This window comes from Chinchilla lanigera, unplaced genomic scaffold (genome assembly GCF_000276665.1).
Source record: "Chinchilla lanigera isolate Chin_1 unplaced genomic scaffold, ChiLan1.0 scaffold00018, whole genome shotgun sequence".
Taxonomy (NCBI): domain Eukaryota; kingdom Metazoa; phylum Chordata; class Mammalia; order Rodentia; family Chinchillidae; genus Chinchilla; species Chinchilla lanigera.
This window is the reverse complement of record NW_004955419.1, coordinates 1,187,550-1,201,976: the sequence shown is the minus strand read 5'-3', so window position 1 is coordinate 1,201,976 and position 14,427 is coordinate 1,187,550. Positions and strand designations below refer to the sequence as shown.

Below are 14,427 nucleotides of genomic sequence, written 5' to 3'. Positions count from 1 at the left end.
TTTTTTTGGTCTTTTTGAGACAGGGTCTCACTATGCAGTTCAGGCTGGTCTTGAACTCACTTTGTAGCTCAGGCTGGCCTCGAACTCACAATGATCCTCCTGTGATTACAGGCGTGCCTCCCAAGTGCTGGGATTACAGGCGTGCTGGCAGAACCAAGCAACTCCAGGAACTGTTTTAAAAAACGATCACCAAACTGATCAGCAGGATGAATGCTTGATTGTCTGTCCAGGCCTCTTATAAAGAGGGAAGCTTTGGAAAGTAAAAGGGAAGGAAAATTCTAGGAAAGACATCTTGTTACATTAAAATGCTGTCATGCAGCAATTTACAGAGTCATGGTCTAGAGGAAACCAGAGAAGTTAAACAATGTAATCAAAAAAGCAAATGACTTTTAAGGTTCAATTGTGTTTCTTCTTAAAACATTTCTCTTTTTTTATTCATTTTTAATAAAAATAGTTAAAGAGGAAATACCAAAATGTCTTCGGTACTCTCCCTGGGAGGCGGAGTCACAGATGATTTCATTTTTCTTTTTTTTGTTTCTCAAATTTTGTACAACAATAAAGCACAGGAAAAAAAAATAAAACCCACAAATATGCTAGCTGTCCATACAAAACAAGTGTTTAGCTGGGTGTGGTGACACACCCCTGTAATCACAGCACTCAGGAGGCTGAAGCAGGGGGATCACTGTGAGTTCAAGGCCAGCCTAAGCTACAAAGTGAGCTCAAAGCCAGCCTGAACTGCATAGTGAGACCCTGATTCAAAAAGATGACAAAAAAGAAAAATAGCAAATAACATTCAGAATTAAACATTTTATAACTTACATGTAACATCAGTGCCGCTGCAAAGTATGTACCAAAGTGAAGCCAGGTGTGATGTACAGTACACACCTTACCATCCAGGAAGCTGAGGCAGCAAGATTGCTGCAAGTTCGAGATCAGTCTGGGCTACATAGCGAGAGCCCATCTCAAAAAACAAACAAAAAAAAGTGAAACACATGTACATAGATGTCCACAGGGATGTTTATAGCACTCTTATTCCTGACAAACAGTGGAAACAACCCAAATGCTCATGTGCAGGTAAATAGATCCACAAATTATACAGGGTGATAAAAATGCTAAAATTGCAGCTGGTGGTAATGTAAAACTCCACACCTATACTAAAATTCACTGAATTGTCCACTTCAAATGGATGAATTTATGATTTATAAATTATGCACCCATAAAGCTGTTTTTAAAAATAATTTAAGGGCCTGGTGTGGTGGCACACACCTGTAATCCCAGCACTTAGGAGGCTGAGGCAGTAAGATCACAAGTTCAAGGCCAGCCTGGGGTACATAGCAAGTTCAAGGCAAAACTGAATTTACTGAGACCCTATCTATAAATAAATAAACAAATAAATAAAATTTTTAATTGTGGGCTAAACATGGGCTTCTGTCATAAATAAAGGGGTGCTTCATTGCTATTCAGACTATCTAAGAGGATTCCAGCCCAAATGACTTCATGTTCAGAGTTTAGAACAGGCCAGGAACAAGGTAATTTAATTTACCAAGCTTAACCAAGTGCTTGCAGTTCTCCTAATAAAACATGGGGGGTAGTATTCCATGCCCACCACACTTGTCCTGTAAGGCTCGGAGTGTAACCCAGCTTGCAGGGATTCCTCCACCAAGCGTGCCAGCAGGTGCCCCTTCTAGATCTTTCACAAGCAGGAGAGATAGGAAGGCAAGGAGCGAAGCAGGCAGGCTCTGCAACCTGGTAGACCTGGGTTCGACTCCCGCCTCCCCCTGGTAGCACCTGGGAGACTCTGGACAAGCATCTCCCCTCTTGCAGACTTGATTCTCTCATGAGCGAAGTAGCAGCATCTACTTAGTGAAGTTGTAGCCATTAAATGCAGTAGTGTTTAAAGCTCATGGTAGATTCTTGGCACATGGTAGATTCTCCGCACACAGCAACTCCTAGCGTGTGTGGCAGTGGCGTTGTCCCAGCTCTGCTGCCTCCCGACCACGGCATTAGCATCGCGCTGGGGTCGGCGCTGGCTGTGGGTCCCAGCTCAGGGAGAGGACGCTGTCCTGGCCGCCTGCTTTCCATTCCTCTAGCCGCAGTGATCTAGGTGTTGACACTAACAAAATGAGTCACTGTTGTTTGTGTTGCAGACAGTTGCATCTATAAAAAGGTTTGCCCGTTTAATGGCGGCTCTTTTTTGGTTCAACCCTCCGCATCAGATTTCCAGTTCTGTTGGAACCAGGCTCCTTATGCGATTGGTAAGAAAACCAGCAGAGGGACCTTCCCCTTCCAAGATGCATCTATTTATTTTTTATTTTTTGGTGCTGGAAATTGAACTCAGGACCTTGCGCTTGCCGGGCCAGTGCTTATGCCACCAAGCTATATCCCCCCGAGATGCATCTAAACTTCCCCGTCCTGTGTGACAGCTCGGGCTTAGGGCAGCTGCCCCAAACCACATGGTGTGAGCTTCCGGCGGTGCGCCCTGCCTTCTTCGGTGCTGTACTGCGCTTTCTCTTTTTGTTCTGCTTTTGGGACGCCTGGCCAGTGTCCCTCTTAGTTCTCAGGGCCTGAGCACTGGAGAACAATTAAATAGCATTTCTCAGCACTTGGTTATCATTTCTGGGCCTCACTTCCTTTTCTAAAGCTCAGGGGCTGGCTCGCCAGCCCCAGCACGCTGACTTGGGGGAGAGGCTCGCCGTTGCCAGTGCCCTCCTGGGTTATCTTGAAACCTGGAAGTCTAGAATCACAGAGACTTGAGTTTTGCCTGCCCCTGAAACTCCAGGACAGCATCCGTGGTCCCCTGTTTTGTGGCTCAAGACCCATTCGTGATTATTGCCTTTTGGGAGTCAGATCCGAGCCAAGATGGTCCGCTGGGTCCTGTTTGCCTCACAATCAAACCATCTGCTGAGAGGCCCGCATTGCAGCTCTTTGAGAAGAGCAGAGGGGCCTCTCCGAGACATGGGGGCAACTGGTCAGGCTTTGATAACTGATGAGATGCAGTCAGAAGGACTGAGTGGAAAATCACGTCTGGGCCTTCCGCCACGCCACCGGAGGTCACTTGAGAGAGAGGCCAGGGCAGGGTGTGGCAGACTGAGTCACAAGAGCGTGGACAGGTTCGCCATGGAGAGAGGACAGAGAGGAGGGACCGTAAAGGAGTAGGCCAGCTGCAGGGGCCGCTCAGGAGGTCAGAGGTGCGGTCCCGGGGTGTCATAGTGACCACTGCACAGAGAAGGGCCGAGCTTTGACAACAGACCCATCGAGCCTGAGGGACACTGAGGACAGGGAGGAGTAAGATCTGCACGCGGCTAGAGGAGCACAGGCGAGCGACCCGGTGCCAGGGACCTGTGAAGGCAGGGGAAGGGGAAGGTTTCCAGGCAGGATGGCCCGTGCCGAGGGAGCAGGAGGGACAGGGAGGACGTCCTGCGGGTCCTGGAAGGTGAGGGGCCGGGAGGTAACGGGAGGCAGAGCTCTGGCAGGTGAGGGCGGCCATCTAGGAGCCGAGGCCGTCTCAGCCCGGGCGGCCCGCCAGTGGGGAGGACTGGGAAGTGAGACAATCACAGCCTGGTCCCTTGCAGTCTGCGCCTTCCCATACCTGCTGGCCTTCACCCCCGACTCCATGGAGATCCGCCTCGTGGTGAACGGGAACCTGGTCCACACGGCGGTCGTGCCGCAGCTGCAGCTTGTGGCCTCCAGAGTGAGTAGGACCGGGACCGCGTGTCCACGGAACGGGCTTTGGGTGAGGCCAGGAACTGCTGCGCGTCAGCTCAGGCCAGGGGTGGGTGTCACAGTGGCAGAAGTAGGTGGAGATGCTGGCAACAGACTGATGGGTGGGTGTTCGCGCGTGGCCTCCGCAGCCTTCAGAAGGCTCCTCGGGTTTGTGAATGGAGCTGTCATGAGCTGGTGGCAGTTGGGAAGCACTCAGCCAAGAGGAGAAGCCTCTCCACCCGCCCTACCCCCGAGACCAGGCAGGCGATTCAGGGCACTGCGGCCTCAGAGGCGGGTCCGAGGCTAGGAAAGTAGGAGCTTGCACCAGCCCTTCCTTCCCAGGCCAGTCCGTAGCCTCGGTTGGAGTTCGTGCCTGTGAAATAGGGCTCATCCTTGAATCTGTCTGGTAATGCAGATAGCGAGCAGCACCTCGGGCTGCAGGAACGCACACGGCGCCCCCACGTGCCTTCCAGCACTGGCACAGAGCCACAAAGGCTTCCCAGGTCCCACCAGATGGGCCGGTGCCCTGTGGCATGTTCCCGCTCAGTGCTGATCACACTGGGAGCGCAGCTGCTCAAGGGGCTGCCCCCGCCCGCCCTGACAGTCATGGACGTGCTAGGCTGTCTCCTTCAGGGACACCACCAGTGGGGTGCTGCGGCACTTAACCCCTAGTGCCCTGGGAGACTGTGTGTGTGTGTGTGTGTGTGTGTGTGTGTGTGTGGACTACAAGTGTATGTGTGTTAGTGGATTGCAAATCTCACTGATATGAAAAGCTTTTCATTTGTAAATAATAATAAAATATGCAGTGCTCTTTATCCTGAAATCCACAGCCAGTTGGTTCTCAGAAAATACTTTAGTTAATCTTCCCTGTTAATTGCAACCTATAGTTGCAATTCAGCCATGATTTTTCAGTTAACACTTATATCTCAATTCATTCCTCTAGTAAGTTTATTATCAAGAAATTTGACATATGATCAACAATTAAACTATTTCTCATCCAGAAACAAATCAGTCATTAAACCAGAACTACTTCGAGTTTCAGCTGTATGTGTGTTTGTGTGTGTGTGTGTGTGTGTGTATTACTGGGAATTAAACCCAGATTCTTCCCACTAAACTGTGTACATCTCAGCTGTTTTTATATATATATATTTTTGTTTGTTTGTTTGTTTGTTTGGTTGGTTGGTTGTTTTGTTTGTTTGTTTAGTTGGTTGTTAGTACTGGGAATCCAACTCGGGACCTTGTGCTTGCCAGGCAGGCCCTGTGCCACCAAGCTATATCCCCAGCCCTTAACTTATATTTTTAAAACACAGTCTCACAGAGTTGCTTGGGCTGAGCTCAAACTTGCAATCCTCCTGTCTCAGCTTCCCAGAGTGCTGGGATTACAGGCCTGTGCCACCATGCCCAGCTCAACAAACTTTCAAGTTTAATTTTCTTCATGGCTTTAAGTCTAAACAATCAAAGGCTCTGATTTGTAGTCCTTGCTGATTTCTGTGGTATAGATGGTCCCACTGTGACTCATTTCCAGCTTCGGGTGCGGCGCCCCTAACTGTGGAGCTGGAAAGAGCAGAGCAGTGTTCATACCATGTTGTCATTAACGACATCCCAAGGGCATGGATAACGTAAATGTGATGCAGTAATCAGGAGTGATTGCATTTTGATACTGAGCGCCTTTGCTCTTAACATACTTAAGTTTATGTAATTTTTAATAGTGCATAAGAGCTGGTCTCCAAAATTTCTGAAAGTTGGCTCTCATGAGTCACATCCAGCACATCCTAAAGCCAGCAAACTGGGCTTTGGGTATCTTTTGGATCAGGGAATGAGCAAGATCCATTCCCCGCTGCAGAACAGACCCAACCGAGCCTCCTGAGGCCCCTCCAGATCCAGCTCCCCCGGGTGGTGGCGTGAGAGTCCCCTGAGAGACATGCGCTGTTTGTAGAAGTCTGGGACACTGTCTTCTACTCTGGTCAGCCCATGGATGAGGAAAAATGGCCGAGAACTGAGTCCTCTGGGGAAGTCTGGGAGTGCGGCAGGCTTCCTCTGGATGGCCCCGTTGGGGGCCCACTAGAGCACCGCGTGCTCCAAGGATGTCGGGAGCTTGCGGCGGGGCCTGCGCACCGGGTGCAGGCGAGGTGGAAATACCAGGAGGGCCCGGGGCGCAGCAGCCGGGTGCTAATAGCACCCCTTCTTCCCTTGCAGTCGGACATCTACTTCACAGCGGCCGCAGCTGTGCACGAGGGCTCATCTGAAGGCAGCTCCAAGGGAGCCAGCGCCCACAGCTCTCCACAGACACCCCCAGGCCGGGAGACGCCTGTGTTTCCTTCTTCCCTGGGAGAGGGTGAGCTCTAACTGTTACTGTCTTACGAACAGATACTTCAATCCATGCTGATTTCTCTATGTCCTTGTCAGTTACCTGCAACTACTGCCTGAAGAAGTTACTGCCTAGTGCCATTTAAACAAAATAAAATTTGCAGGGCTGGGCGCGGAGCTCAGTGGTAGAGCACTTGCCTAGCATGAGCAAGGCCCTGAGTTCCATCCTCAGCATGGCAAAAAGAAGAAAAATTTGCAGTTGGAATGCAGTGGCTGCATCCTTAAGAAACCTGTGATGTTAAAAATTCCCATTATGAAAAAAAGTGTTTCCATAAGGAGAAGGGAATTAAGGGCTAGAGAGCTTCCGGCTTGCAGCAGCTGCTGTTTCTCCTTCGGGATGTTAGCAACGGTGGCTTTCACAGCTAGCAGCAGTCACGAAGCCACAGCGTCACTCAGCTCACACAGTCTCTCAGTGAGCCCGGCTCTGCCCGTGAGCTCCACAGGCCTCTGCCGTGGTCCCTGCATGGCTGGGAACACAGCGCTTTCCGTAACTTCCGCCACATCGGTCATCCTTATCACTCGCTGTTCAGATAAAGCACAAGGCTCCCCACAGGGCAGCTTTTTGCTTTCCTTGTCTGGCCTGTGTTCCTTTGCAAGCACAAGCGGTAGTGAGTGCCCTGTGTCTAATTTACACGTGAAAACGAAGCCCCCAACAAACACAGGCCGTCAAGCACCATCATTTTGTGACGGGAGATCCAGATCTGACATAAAATCTGCCTTCACGCTAACTATATTGCGGAACAGGAATTATTTTGTGGTAAATAAATGAACCCAAAGTTCTCATGTTCATTTCTGAATCATATTTCAGGTGAAATTCAGTCAAAAAATCTGTACAAGATTCCGCTTAGAAACCTGGTGGGCAGAAGCATCGAGCGACCTCTGAAATCACCCTTAGTCTCCAAGGTCATCACCCCGCCCACTTCCATCGGCCTGGGCATCGCTGCCATTCCCGTCACTCATTCCTTGTCCCTGTCTCGCATGGAGATTAAAGAAATAGCAAGCAGGACCCGCAGGGAGCTGCTAGGTAATGGCTTTCAATGTTTGAGTTTTCACTCTTTGTAAATAGATATTAACCACCCTCAAAAACCATGAGCCTAATGGAACAAGATGATATACTCAGAAAGCTGAGGCAGGAGGACCTCAAGTTCAAGGCCAACTAGAGATCACATAGGGAGTTCCACGCCAACCGGTCACATAGCAAAAAAACAAGCAACAACAAAAACGAGTTAAAAAAGAAACTATCTCTTTAAGAAATGACTATGTCAATAAACTGTAATACATCTACAGCAGGAATATTACCTCGTTTCACCAGCCATCATGTTGGTCTGTATTTATCAGTGCAGAAAACTGCCCAATTCATGTAAAAGGGGAAAACAGATTTTTATCAAAGACTGTGTGTACCGTGATACATTTTTTAAAAGTTAAAGTAAGTCTGATATCCTAGAAAAGTATCATCAACGTGTTTATAGCCTGTAGCTCTCAGATGTTTTATTCTGGTCATCCAAAAGTGGGAATGCCCTCAGCACTTCTCACACTTCCTTGGCACAGGAGCAGGTGTGCAGGGTGGATACAGCTATTCGTTGTGGCCTCCTCTCAGTCTGCAGACAGGAGGCCAACCAGAGAAGCATGAAGCTCCATGACCACTGTCAGAGGGCTGGACTGCTACATGGCTCTGTGTTCAGATTTGTGGGAGCTAAATAAGAAAAAATGGCCTGGCATGGTGCCACTGCCTTAGTTATTTATCTCATTGTTGAGACAAAATACCTGACACCCAAAGTTAAAGGAGGAAAGGATTATTTGGCTTACAGTTCATAGAGGTTTCAGTTCATATTTGGCTGGCTCCAAGGCAGGGTGGCATGGCAGATGGCATCACAGAAGACAAACAGTTCATGGTAAGCAGGCAGGCAAGAGCAAACAAGGGACCTTAGCAGCTTCTTTCTGCCCCTTTTATATTCCAGCTAGGCTACTGGGGTTAGGGCAGTGCCAAATGAATCAGTGGACTGATTTAGTAATTTCACACCCTTAATCCCAGCGTCACACACTATAGATGAAGCCACCTCTGACAGAGCACCCTCTGTGCCTGCATGAGGCTTTGGGGGGTCATCTAACACAAGGCATAACAGGCACATACCTGTATTCCTAGCACTCAAGAGGCTGAGGCAGGAGGATCACCATGAGTTTGAGGCAAGCCTGGGCTACATAGTGAGACCCTGTGTTAAAAAACCAAAAACCAAAAGCAAAATAAGGAAAAATGGAAGTGATGTTAACACATTCACAATGGGGCCGTAATTCTTATGTCTCATTGCCAGCACCTTCCATTTGAATGTGTTATGTTCCTACCAGCTTGAACTACCTGTGGTACCTGAATGACTCCCCCATCAGGCGGCATGGGACAGTCAGGCATGTACCACCACCGGGGGCTCAAGCCAGCAGGAGTGTGTTAAACCAGCAAGATGTGGTTTGAAAGCCTGAACTGGGATCTGCATGGTGTAAAATTACAAGGGCGGTTGGCTTTAGCACATTGTCTTGGTTACTTTTCTCTCCTTGCTGAGACAAAATACCCAACACCAAAATGAAGGAAGGAAAGGTTTATTTAGCTCACAGTTTGTGGAGGTTTCAGTCCATACTTGGCTGGCTCCAAGGCAGAGTGGCACATGGCAGAGGGCAACCGTACATGGTGGCGGAACAGCAAAGCAACAAGAGCACAAGGGAGGAGTGGCAGAGAAGAGCAAGCCTCTTTCCCTCCCTTATATTTTAAGCAGGCTGCCCCCACCCAGGGGCTGCGTAGCACTCACCTCATCTCCATGCCCTCCTCTTGCACAGGCTCAGGATGAATACAAAGTAAGCACCCTGGCTCCCTGCTGAGTCCCATAGTTAACCTTCTAAACTTGTCAAATTGACACAATGAACAACATCCCGGAAGGGCAAGAGCGAAGTTTCACCCCAAGATGCAGAAGTGCTGAGTCACTTAGCTAAACTGTGGACTCCCCAAGTGAACACAGTGCATCAACCCTAACACATCCTGCTGCACAGCCTGCTTTGCTGAAGATGTAGGGCACCTGGGACACCCAGCCGGGAGGCTTTGACATCGCGGGCGCAGTTGGTTCTCAAAGTCAGCGCCTTGGTGATCGTAACATCTGTCTGCTGCTATTTTTAACTATTCTTCCCTATGAAAGCCTGACTGCTGATCACTGCGCTTTTCAGAAACCAAGTCTGTGGGTTAGAGAACGAGAGTCACCAGCTGCAGGGTGGCCCGAGCGTGATCTCCTCCAGCAGGCTCCTCTGAGTCTCCGTGCTGTTTTTTATAGTACTTCTATACTTTATAATCAAAAAGTGTGGACTCTTCCACTAAGAAGGAAACCAATTATTTGAATGTTTGGTTTTTTTTTTTTTGAGATGGGATCTCACAATGTTGTGCAGCCTCAGCTGTAACTCATGGTCCTCCTGCCTCAGCCTCCCGTGAAAAATTATATTCTATCAGCTTTCTTCCCAGCTGTAGCCTAACAACACCGCAGCTGCTCAGCCAAGAACAGAAAGGGCTTTCTGTGGTGTGGCAGCCCCAGGGTAACAATGCTGTGACCTATGATTCTCCCTGTCATCCAGGCCTCTCAGATGAAGGTGGACCCCGGTCAGAAGGAGCGCCAAAGGTCAAACCGAAAGCCCGGAAGCGGTTAGAAGAAACCCAAGGAGGCTCCAAGCCAGGGACGGTGAGATCAACTAGCAGTGACAGGTAAAGAGGGGAGGAGCGCCGTCCAGGGTGTGGGCACAGTGCAGCGGGCACAGGCTCAGCACACAGTTGCTCTCAGAGATTCCCGGAGGGCACAGCTGCCAGGCACAGCCGGACACACGAGCAGCCCCACCAGCAGCCACGCACACCCTCACTGAAGCATATGAAGGGGCCGGGGATGTAGCTCAGGGGTAGAGCACTTGCCCAGCATGTGCAGGGCCCTGGGTTCCATCGACAGAACGACAAAAATATAAGAATACAATCAAAGTGTTTCGAGCCTTTTTTTGGCTCACCAGATGGGTGAGGACTTGTGCGAACACGACTGCTTAGTGGAAGCGCAGGGAACTGGACAGCGCCCAAAGGACGGCAAGCCTTCTACGTGGAGGTCAGTGCCGCAGAAATCACACGGACTCGCCCAGCTCTCTGCTGTGCCCAGCAGCGTCGGGTGTGCCTCTTGGGGAGGATCCCGAGTACGCGTCCAGGTTTCATTGGCTTATCACACACTCACGAAGGATCCAGCCCTGAGCTGAGGGTTGGGGTCTGGAGATGACTGAGTCCCGGTGCCTTCAGGGGCACTTAGGCCAGCGCACTCAGCCCAGGCAGCAGGTGATGCTTCGGACAGCGAGCCATCTACCCCACACCTGGGCAAGGTGGATCAAACATGTCAGGCTCGCGAGCCTGGCTGACACAGGTGGCCTCACGCCTGCCTTACTGCAGTGCTGGGTGACAGCCCCTGCCCTCAGGACTTCATATTCTAGTGTGGAGAAGCAACAGAAAACCTGTAACAGATGAGCAAATCACTTTAAGTAGTGACAAGCGCTAGAAAGAAATTTCGGAAGTAGAGGGCCTGCCTTGACAGGGACCAAGGAAGGCTTTGGAAGGAAATGGCTTGGTGCTGAGCATGGAGCGAGTGATGAGCTAGGAAAGCAGCTCCTGTGACCACAGGCCCTTGCATGGTGTGGGCGGAGACACGATAGAGGATGAGCGGGCCGCTGAGCTCAGTGGACCGTGTGAGGTCAGGCGGCCAGAGCAGGCCCTAGTGGGCTAGTCAGGTCGTGAACATCCTGAGAAGTGAGGCCAATTCTGGTCCAGTTAACTAAGCAGCTGTCAAGACAGAGTCCCGAGGAGCTGGAGGAAGTGAGGGAACAGGGTGGCCTGGGAGGCTGGAGGGGTCAGCAGGGCCAGGCCTGTGCCTCAGCTGTGGCAAGAGAATTAGCGCTCGCATCAGCCTTCCCTTAGGCCCTGGAAGGCTCTAAGTAAAGTTGCACTTCAGAAGGCTAAATAAATAATGTCTCAGGACCTTCTGTGTGCCTCACCCGCCTAAACCCTCCCAAACGTCCGTGAGCTCGGGCCGTCTGATGCAGCCAGAGGGCTGAGGATTTAGCTCAGTGGCAAAGCGCCTGCCTGGCAAGTGCAAGGTTGTGAGTTCAATTCCTGGTACCGGAAGAAAAACAAAAAAAAACAAAACAAAAAACCCCAAAAAACCAGAAGATACTGATGCAGCCAGAGAAGGGGCTGGGGAGCCCCGTGCATGCCATGTACACTGCAGGTAGAGGCCGGGGGCAGCGGTGAGCCAGCGCACAGCAGCGCTCAGAGGGGCCCAGTCCCGTGTTCCCATGGGGCCCCTGACTGTGACTTTTCTCTCCCAGGATCCCATCGGGCTCCTTGGAAAGTCCTTCTGCGCCCGAAGCCAACCCTGAGGGCTGTCCGCACTCGACAGGCTCCGAGCAGGACCCCGTGATGGACAGAGAGGGCAGCCCGGTCCCGGCCCCGGGCGGCACCCTGTTTCAGCTCATAGCTTCTTCGGATGAAGACATTATTGACTTGAAGTAAACCGAGCCCAAGTCTCACTTGCCATCTTTAGTTTTCACATGGAGGTTTATACCCTGTAAACAGTTCTGCCGTCATTTCTCAACAACACGCGGCGTCCCGCCTGTCAGAAATCTATTGGACCAAACCTTGCGCGCCCTCGGCCAGTTTGGGTCTCTCCAGTGCCCGGTGCCGTCCTCCTTGACCTTTGTTTCCTTCCATTCAGGACCCCTCAGCCCCTTGTAATAAAGGTGTTAGATTTCATTGAGGTTTTAGATTGAAACTTTGAATAAATCAAAAATGTTCATTCTTACTTATTGCAACTTTCTCTTACATTTTTATATACTTGGAAATTACTTCTTCATTACAGCTTTATGTTACACAGCGTGTTTCTTTTATAAAGAAAAGCCATTGCTTTTTATTATAAGTAAGTTTTCTTTCTGCACCACTGGCCCACTTGAGTTCACTGTGAGTGGAACCAGCTGCACCTGCCTGGAGGCCTGGGGATGCCAAGTGGTTAGACCTCAGAAGCTCCCCACTTCCTCCTTGGGTTGTTTTGTTTTGTTTTGTTTTGTTTTGAGACAGTCTCCTCTGTAGCCCAAGCTGGCCTCAAACTCACAGCACTCCTCCTGCCTCAGCCTCCCCAGTGCAGGGATTACAGGAATGTGCCTCCACATCTGGTCTCATGTCTCTTGAAAAATACTAAGGTAGAGGGATTTGACAAAGTCTTAAGATTATTTTATCTGGCTTTACTGTTGTTGGATTACTCACCCATCCCTGTCCAGGGTGAACAGGTCCCCAGAACGAGGTGCCCGCGGATGTACTAGTCTCCTCCTCAAAAGAACAACTCCAGAGCCTTGTATCTGGGCTCAGGGGGCTATTAGCCTTCCGGACTCAAGCCCCGACCGCCATCTCCAGTAACCTTTTATTCACTGAGAACAAAAGAGGCGGCCCCAGAATTCGGGCGATCTCAACCGTTTTTTGCAAGGCCAATACAACTCTATTATCATAGCAGTGAGACTTGACCAGTAAGCCATGATGTTATCTTCCTTGGGGCCTATCTCAGAAAAGCATCTAGTGTTGTCCCCAGGCCAACAGTGCTTTTGCTAGACTTCCTCCAGAACCCAACAACCACGGCTTGGTCAGGCCTGAGGCAGTACATCCAGAGAATGTCCTTCTGCACAACTGTTACTCTGAGATCATACAACCAAGGAACTGTTACCCCATGCGGCCAAATCCCTGCTCTAGTGTGGGTCTGCCTGGCCCTCTTAGGGAAACCCTTCCTTCCCCAGCTCCTTCCCGGCTCCCTCCGCAAAGCAAGGCGGAAGAAATGTGGCCAAAGGGACAACACAGTAAAATCCCAGCCTCCAGCCAGGAGCGATCAAAGGGGAAAATCCGGTTTCATTGATATTACTTGGAAAAATTTTAAATTGTAGGGGAAAAAATGGTAATTTACCTTTGGTTTTAGGCAGCAGTTTACTTTTCTTTGTATCTCTGCTTGCCTTACATCACCAATTTGTCCCCTGTGACTGCAGCTCAGAAGAGTTGCAGATCTTCCCTGCCAGTGCAGAGGACCCGGCAGGTTCTGCACATACCTGGGCCCTCCCTCCGCGGCTTGCACACTGCAGTGAGGCGGACAGCTCAGCACGGCCAGTCCGGGCTGCAGGTGCCCAGGTTCTCTGTGGCATAAGACAAGGGTAGCAAGGACAGTGTTCTTAGGTGCACCAGGTGGGCCGTTGATGAACTAAATATGACTTCTAATTCTTTGCAGCATTAAGCATTTCATTCTTGGCATCTTGTTATGCCCTCTGCACATACAGGGGACACAAAATCAACTATACACTACATCTCAATCCCACCAACACCTTTGTGGATTCGATTTATTCCTCCTTGATTCGATTTATTCCTTTTTTTTTTTTTTTTTTTTTTACTACTGGGGCTTGGGGCCTGTGCATTCAGCTACACCACAGTCTGTTTCCCCCTATCCTCCTGCCTCATCTTAATTTTGAGAATCTAAGTAACATTGCCCAAGCTGGGCTGGAATTTATGATCCTCCTGTCTCAGCCTCCCAGAGTTCTGGGATTACAGGAATGTACCACATACCTGGCTTATATCTATATTTTTGCTTTTTTGTAATTTAGTTTCTTGCTGAAATAGAAAAAACTAAAGGCTACTTACAGCATTCTTCCAAACGGGCAGCACTGAAGCTACTATGATTGGACAAGAGTCACAGATCTTAGGACGAGGTGGCTCCTACTCATCAGGCCGATGGTGCTTTTCTTATAAAAGGGGCCTAGGAGGCTGTTCTGGCACCAATGTGAGCACGTTCATGGGGAGAGAGACCACTAGCCAGAGGGCAGAAACAGGTCTGCAGGGTTCCTACAGCATCCGGTGCTCGACTAGCAGCTACAGTGAGAGGTCCAGGTCAGTTTGCCTGGGGGCCTCAACCCACAAGGCAACGGCAAGGGCCTACGGCAAAGGAGCTCCCAGGAGATTACAAACCATGATAAGAAGTGCAGCAGTGGAATTTACAACAAGTACAAGCGGTTGTAGAAAAGAGAACAGTTGCCTAAGTCTCTAAAGATAGTCTTGTGGTCAGGATTAAAAGTGCCTACTAGCACTGTCAGGTGACGGCGTGAGTCAAGCTGCTATGAGCACGCGAGCGCCTGGTGTTTGTTCTTTATGCGCACAACTCTCCTGAAGATAATACTGAGCCCCTTGTTAGGGCTCCAGTGCTCCGCGCTTGGCAGCCATCCGCTGCCTGGGAGCACAGAGGCGGGTGGGCGGGAAGGGTTAGGGGCGCGCTTCGCCCCAGGGCCCCA

At 50.2% G+C, this 14,427-nt stretch overlaps 1 protein-coding gene across 1 annotated transcript in view; it reads left to right on the top strand.

Annotated features, from left to right (window-relative positions):
* The window catches only part of Garnl3 (GTPase activating Rap/RanGAP domain-like 3), a gene marked incomplete at its 5' end in the record, with an annotated part of 142,495 nt that extends 130,577 nt beyond the window's left edge, over nucleotides 1-11,918 (top strand). The window contains 6 exon segments of the mRNA XM_005382431.2: nucleotides 2,148-2,255; nucleotides 3,573-3,691; nucleotides 5,899-6,037; nucleotides 6,878-7,093; nucleotides 9,673-9,799; nucleotides 11,446-11,918. Coding sequence (XP_005382488.2) covers nucleotides 2,148-2,255; nucleotides 3,573-3,691; nucleotides 5,899-6,037; nucleotides 6,878-7,093; nucleotides 9,673-9,799; nucleotides 11,446-11,629 — 893 coding nt within the window.
* Between the last annotated feature and the right edge of the window lie 2,509 nt (nucleotides 11,919-14,427).